The sequence below is a fragment of the Zea mays genome, chromosome 4 (genome assembly GCF_902167145.1).
Source record: "Zea mays cultivar B73 chromosome 4, Zm-B73-REFERENCE-NAM-5.0, whole genome shotgun sequence".
NCBI classification, from domain to species: domain Eukaryota; kingdom Viridiplantae; phylum Streptophyta; class Magnoliopsida; order Poales; family Poaceae; genus Zea; species Zea mays.
This window is the reverse complement of record NC_050099.1, coordinates 206,007,864-206,015,044: the sequence shown is the minus strand read 5'-3', so window position 1 is coordinate 206,015,044 and position 7,181 is coordinate 206,007,864. Positions and strand designations below refer to the sequence as shown.

At 51.8% G+C, this 7,181-nt stretch overlaps 1 protein-coding gene across 2 annotated transcripts; it reads right to left on the bottom strand.

The window, feature by feature from the left end:
- Window positions 1-2,769: 2,769 nt before the first annotated feature.
- On the bottom strand, window positions 2,770-6,808 carry LOC100280335 (3-hydroxy-3-methylglutaryl-coenzyme A reductase). 2 transcript variants are annotated; one of them, XM_008678931.4, is made up of 4 exons: window positions 5,638-6,808; window positions 5,306-5,487; window positions 3,924-4,270; window positions 2,770-3,312 (listed from the first exon to the last, which is right to left on the bottom strand). In XM_008678931.4, exons 1-4 carry the CDS (start codon window positions 6,570-6,572, stop codon window positions 3,037-3,039), a joined length of 1,740 nt encoding a protein of 579 aa, XP_008677153.1. In that variant the 5' UTR covers window positions 6,573-6,808; the 3' UTR covers window positions 2,770-3,036.
- Between the last annotated feature and the right edge of the window lie 373 nt (window positions 6,809-7,181).

Genomic DNA, 7,181 nt, shown 5'->3' with positions numbered 1-7,181 from the left:
GAGCCCGGAGCTCCCCGTGGAGACATGCCGGGTCCCCCTGAGTGAGGTCCGAGCCTTGGCAGGGTCCCGGGACGGAGAGGACCCCGACACAAGCAAGGGTCCGGTGCCGACACGTGTCCAGGCCTTGCCCTACGCTCCCCGCTCAGGCAGAAACCCGCCGCGACCGCGTGGCTTGTGGCCCGTAACGTAAGCCAACGGGCCGAGCCTGACGTAAGGCCCATGCGGCTGTGCAGTCTTTGCATTTATTGCGGAGAAGACGCGCCACATGCCACCACGCTGACAGGCAACACGCCCTCTCGGCATTTAATGTGTCCTGTCCAATCCGCCGGCAGGCGGCGTCAGGGTCACCCAGCAGACGGCGCGCCTGACCAGTCTGTTGGCAAACAGTGCGCCCGTGCCAAGCGACGCACAGTACCCATCACCCCTTCCACAAGAAGCTTCCCCTGCATGCCGAGGATACGGAGATCTCGGGCGCTAGGGTACAAGAAGATTACCCCAGCAGCAAACATTGGTGGCTCCAAGTGCTATAATCTTTATGTCCCTCGGCCCACATGTCGGGACCCAGCACCTTTGTGCATGCCCCCCTTCAGCTATAAAAGGGGAGACACACAATGGAGGCTTAGGCCCCTCCTCATCTTAGGATTTAGGGCGGGTGCACTCCGCCACCCGGCTGGAGATTTGCTCTCCGACACATATGTTTTTTTATCTACCCTCTCACGCGCATGTCGTGCGCCCGCGTCCTTCGCCCCGCCGCCTAGGCCAGGCGAGGCGAGCGCGCGCGTGTGGCTCTCCACACTCTCTCCTCTCATCTATGACTTGGTGAGTGAGTGTGACTTCCATATTTAAACTAGCTCTCCTCCACTAGAACTAGCAATATGGTGCTATTGGTTCCACCATTTCCTAGCCATACACTTATATAGGCTTTTGTGATTTTCCTGTGATTTATTTAAATTTCTCAATTGGGCTTAGCACATAAATCCTAACAAAAAGAATCGAATTTACTAGTACAAGAAAATATATTTTTGATTTTATTATAACTAATGAACATTTTTTTTCTTTGCGAGCTAAGCTGGTTAGGCCTCCTTGTAGTGAAATCTGTCTGTCTCTTTAGATTTTAAGCTCTTAATAAGGACGCTCATTATTATTTTTTTTTAAAAATTAATAAGCTGTACGCTCGCCAACAGCTGCAATGCCCGATTTTCACGTGAGCAATTGTGTCTGTATGGCGACTTGGAAAAGAAAAACTGAGGCCCTCGTCGGGTTGTTGAGCCTGTGCGCGTGCCTTATGTGGGCCGAGACATACGGACAGCACGTGTGCATCATGGTTTGAAAAAATAGAGCACTTTTTTAAGTTTTTTCTCCGGGGCATGTGGCATGCAGATATATCCTGATATAAATCAGAATATATATCAAGCATAATTTTTTATCGGTAAAATAAAAAGGATATAATAATATATCGACCGTTATATCCTACATACGTCACACTCTTTGTCAGTGGTCGCTGACTAGTGACTGTCTATGTCCTAGCCTTAGCTGTCTGACATGTGACGCCACGGCCGGCCCTGGGGGTCGGCCCTGGGGGTGGACAGAGTGGGCGGCCGCCCAGGGCCCCCGAAGTTACGGGGCCCCTAAATATGTATTAAGTATAAGTATATAATGTGTGCTATGAATATTTAGTAATTGATCTTGATCAAACATTATTCAATAGTCTGTTCGCTAGATGTAGTTGGTTGGAAATTTAAGAAATAAATCAATGAGCCTATTGCAGTCATAGAGAAAACAAATCATCGCAGACTCCTAACACGACGTGGTGACACCCTGAGTGCGTGTTCGATAGATGACTATAGTCGTAGCGTATAGTGTACTAATTCTTATATTATATGTTATATGTGTGTATTTTTCAATCTCATGAACTAATGATTGTTCATTGATATATTCTATATGGGATTTTAAAGTCAAAATTTTTATCCCAAACTCTTATTTATTTCGGCACCAAGATAAGAGATTTTTGAATGGAGTATTGTCTGCTACATGAATTTTCAAGAATATCTTAGAGGTGAATTGTTATCCTAATGTCTCTATTGCCTATCGAATCTTAGCCGTATTTTTTTTTGAAAACTAGAATTATTGAAAAAACTATTTATGACCTACAATCATGTTTTAAAAAACTTTATATATAAATACATATTAGATATATAATATAGAGAGATAATAGGGGCCTCTAAATTAGTTTTCGCCTAGGGCCCCTAAAATGCTAGGACCGGCCCTGTGTGACGCCCACGCTTTTCATCGCATTGTATGCCCCTGTTTGTTTCGGCTTTTCACAGCTTCTGGCCACCAAAAGCTGATGCGGATTGTCAAACACTCAGCTTTTCAGCCACTTTTATAAAATTCGTTTGGGTAAAACCATTCAAAATCAACATAAACATATAATCGGTTGAATCGTCGCAATAGTAGTAATCTGTCACTTTATAGATTCTGAGCCCTATAGACAACTTTATCTTTCTCCACACGTAATTCTAATGATACTCAGATTCTCTACACAGCTAGATTCTCCTCACAGCTAGATTCTCGGAAAAACTGGTTAAAAAAAGCTGAACCAAACATGCCCTATGTCGGGCGGCTTACCCTCTATCATTCTATCCCCTCCATAGTGCGACCACGATATGCACCCCTTGCCCGCGCTCTAGGCCGGCAGCCAGGTTGCCTGCTGTAAGTACCAGCCGCCGTCCACGTGGACTTGTTTGTTTGGTTAGCGAGAAGAGGATCGAGCAACAAACAAAAGATGTGGTAGTAGAACAGAAGAAATAATTACAGTGCTGAGACCAGGTTTGCAAGCTGCTGCTTCCTGACGCAAAGAGGGAAGGAGAGAGATCAACCAAGCCGAAAGAACAACAAAGGAGAGAGAGAGAGAGATCTAATCTACCAACCAACCAACCACGACCTGCAAACAACACTTCTTTCTGCGCCTAGACGGCCAGAGCTCTTTCTTATGAACACACCAAAAGGAAGAACAAAAACTAAAATCCCTGCTGTTCACACGTCCACTTCACGTTGACGCGTCTTCTCGGTGGCCGTCGTGGACGAGACGTCCTTGCTCGACCTGTTGTACTTCATGTGGCTCTTCACGAGCTGCCCCGCGGCGAGCGCCGACAGCAGGGAGAGCTCGCCGGCGAGGACCCCGCCGGCGACCACGGTGGCCAGCAGCCTCGCGTTCGACCCGGGACGGTCCCGGCTCGCGCCCCTCACGCCCAGGAGGTCCAGGCAGGCGGACTGCGACGCCAGCTGAGTCCCGCCCCCGACTGTGCCCACCTGCATTTCACCAGTCACCCGTCAGTGCACAGTGCTCGTGTCTCTGGGCTCCGGATACAATCATCTCGTAATTTCTAATTGTTCCAGGGTCTTGATGATTTCATCATGGAACGATTGGGTATGGGCGAGGTTCCCTTCAATCACAAGGTACGGTATTCAACAAATAAATCTCAGGCAGCTCGGTGTGTGTCGTGTCGTCATAGTTAGCAAAGACAAATCCTTAGAATTATTGTATATGCCTCCTGGCCATAATCAGTGCAAAAGCTTACTCAAGCCAGCAAATAGATGAGTTGAACAATAGGAGAGCAACAAGAAAAGGATTCCTTTTTTTTATGATGACGGAGGAAGGAATGCAGCCCAACATGACGTTCATCATGTCACCTCTTCCTTATTTAAGGGATGTTTAGTAGCAGATGGAACGATCAAAAGAACTCAAATGCCAATCATCCATGGAGAAGGATGTGGTCATGTCATGTGAGAGCGACATTCGCTGCAGCACAAAAAATGATCCGAGCGGAACCAAACATATTCTAGGCAAAATCATATCACCACCAGCACCGAAGCCTGGATAGCGGCTTGGATACATAAACGGGCGGGGCACTGTCGCGTACCTCGATAGAAGGCATGGTGACGGAAATGTGGAGATCTCTCCCTGCGTTGACGGGCTCCAGCATCGTGATGCAGTGGGAGCTCTCCACGTTCTGCGCGGGGTCCTGGCCGGTGGCGATGAAGATGGCTGTAACGATGTTGCTCGCGTGGGCGTTGAACCCCCCCAGCGCGCCGGCGACGGCCGAGCCGGCGAGGTTCTTGATCGTGTTCAGCTCGACCAGCGATTGCACGTCGGTCTTCAGGACCTTCTTCACCACTTCCTCCCCGATCACGGCCTCGCACACCACGGACTTCCCGCGCCCCTCGATCCAGTTCACGGCGGACGGCTTCTTGTCGGAGCAGAAGTTGCCTGGTTTCAGGAGGCGGAGATGCTGGTTAGCTTGGGAAAGTTGCAGGAATGTATGTACAGAATACGTTGCTGTAGGATCTTGCGTCTCCAGTTGTACAGTCATTCGATGCACAAAATTATGCTGATGGGATCGGTTTTGACCAGGTTCAGAAAGAGTCACCGAAGACATTTTCATGGAACACCAAAGCTACTAACTTGAGTAAACAGAGTAGTGGGCAAGTGGCAGCAACTCGCCGCCTTGAAATACTGTTTCTTGTAATCTAACATGATTACTCTGATGTAACCAGGTGTTTAATAGTACAGTCAAATATTCCATGCTTTTTTTTTGTTTTTTGTAAAAGCACTGGCCTTGTTGCTTGTGTAAAAGAAGCACTGATGTTTCTACTTGAAATGTTCTTTCTAGTTTTTTTTTTGGTAGTTGGTGTGCCGTCTCCTCTTGGTTTTTTTTTTGTAGTTGGTCTGCCGTCTCCTGATCGTTTTAGTAGTATGGATGATGTCCAAGAAAACCTAGTCGTAACTACTTATAATAAGTATAAGTTGAAGTCAGTCTTGGTTTATGTGCAGTATTGTTGTATTACAAAATACTAAGGGTGTTGTCTGGTATCTTGTATGAAAAAATAAGCCATTTTTTTCCTTCCTGAAACCATAGTGCGTAGCAAAGTGATGGAGTCCTTAAAACTTCATAGACCATGCCACACTGGTTCACTGACCAACTAAATTTAAACAGGTGCAGTTATATTCAACAATCCACCTTTTTGTCCCCAAGCTTCCCTCAATGATTCAATAGAAGTATAGAACAAATAGTGCTGGGTATTTAAACTGCCAATAGGTCTCTCATACTTATTGTTCATTGAAGACTCCTTAGAATGGGCGTATGGTCAGGATTCAAATAAGATAACGCTTGACGTGGGAATCCATTTTAGTTTTTTAATGGTAGAAGAATGCTCTGAAAGTTCAGTACACTAAGCAGCCACTACGTGACTCAGTAAACTGAGGTAATTCAACTTTACCAAAAACCGAGAGAGCAAGATGAACCAGATATGCTAATGACATCCATGTCATGGAAGTCATCCTGAAGAAAATCCAGCACGTTCTGCACGCCCTTTGAGACCATGTTCATCCCCATGGCGTCCCCTGTGCTGCAGCTGAATCTCATGTACAGGTTCCTCCCCGCCATCGCGCACTGCACCCCCTGCAGCCTCGCGAACCTGCTCGACCTGCTCACATTTCATGGTGTTGGTGTGTTCCCAAACAAGTCAGCAACCGTGTCATGTTTTTATTGTCTTGAACTTAGAACTGCACGAGTGGGATTGAAGAAAAAGGCAGCTGTGGAATGGTATCAAGATTCTTGTCGGAATTGAATCTACCTGTTGAAGACGACGGAAAGCGTGTCAAAATTAGCAGGGTCCTCCAGGAATGCCTTGAGCTCGGCTGCGCGGCGCGCGGTGGGGAAGCGGGCGACGGGGGCGCGCGTCATCGCGTCCCGCAGCACGACGCTGGTGGCGCCGCCCGACTCGGCGATGGCCTTGCAGCCTCGGTTGGTGCTGGCGACGAGGCAGCCCTCGGTGGTGGCCATGGGCAGGTAGAACCTCCGGCCGTCGAGCAGCAGCGGCCCGGCGACGCCCACCGGCAGCTGCACGTACCCGACCGGCAGCTCGCAGCACTGGCCTAGTATGGACGCGTAGTCGAAGCCGTCGAGCGGGAGGCCCTCGATGTCCCGCCCCGTGATCCGCCGCAGGGCCTCGCGCCGGATGCCGGCGGCGCGGCGGCAGTCGCCGAGCCTGGCCTCGAGCGCGTAGGACGGAACCTTCCCGGCGACGACCGAGGCGACGATCTCCTCGTCGTCCTCCGGCATTTTCTCGGGCGCCGCGGCGGGGCTCCCGAGCAGCTCGCACGGGGCCGGCGCCTGCGCATGCTGCCGGGAGGGCGCGGCGGCGGAGGCCGGAGCTCCCGACCCGACCAGGAAGTCCTCGTCGTCGTCGCCGGACGAGACGATGGACTGGACGAAGGCGATGCCGAAGAAGCTGAGCAGGTAGATGAGCGAGGCGACGAGGCCGAATATGGCGAGCATCTCGGCGAGCCCAACGGCGTGGAGCGGCGTGGACGAGCGGATCTTCTCGCGCCACCGCCGCATGAGGTACGCCAGCGACGCCGCGAACAGGGCCGAGAAGATGAGGTTCGTGTGCCGTATCGGCAGCGGCAGCGCGTCCCCCGCCTGAACCCGCGCCGCCGCCCGGGACGGCTCCGGCGCGGGCGGGTGCCGGGCCGCCGAACCCTGCCCCACTCCGCCGCGCACTTCCATGGCTGGCCGGCTCCGGCGCGCGCGCTCACTCCGCGGTCAACGAGTCAAAGACAGGCGTCACGGGCAGTGGTCGCGAGCTCTGGCGCAAGCCCCCACCAAGGTAGTGCTGCGGTGTATGGCCGGCCGCGAGCCGCGTGGAGGTGGGGAGGAGAGACCGGCGGTGAAGCGACTGTCTCGGGGTGACCTCCTCCACTCCTCGGGACGCGGGCGGCCTCGGGGAAGCCGGCAGCGGCCGGCGAGCGCGGGCCTTTAATAAGTGGAGCGGAGTGGCAGCAGCCCACCAGGCCACCACGCAGACGGGCCCACGAGGCCACGAGCGCACGAGACGGCCGGCGGGCGGGCCCGCGGTGCGACGGTGCCGCGTCCAGCAGCCTCGAGCGAGCCGGCGTGGCCGCGTGGGCCGCTTTGGCCTTTTGCTGCGCTCGCCCTTTTCGCTTGTCGGGGCCTCTGGAATCGTGTGGAGGCAGATCGCATCGTGCAAAACTGCAAACAAGTTTGTTTACTTATTATAGAGAGAAAAAATAGCAGCAGATCAGCTTATGCCACGACACGATCACATACCAGAGCGCTTACTGCCTGTTTCGAAGTGGAGTGCTGGCAGACATGACA

Bases quoted from the DNA above. Each gene is read 5' to 3' on its own strand.
- LOC100280335 (XM_008678931.4), bottom strand. From the start codon at position 6,572: ATGGAAGTGCGCGGCGGAGTGGGGCAGGGTTCGGCGGCCCGGCACCCG. The intron at 4,271-5,305 runs GTTCATCTTGCT...TCCTGAAACCAG, and splicing joins GGATGTCATTAGCATATCTG to GCAACTTCTGCTCCGACAAG. The intron at 3,313-3,923 runs GTACGCGACAGT...GGTGAAATGCAG, and splicing joins TCACCATGCCTTCTATCGAG to GTGGGCACAGTCGGGGGCGG.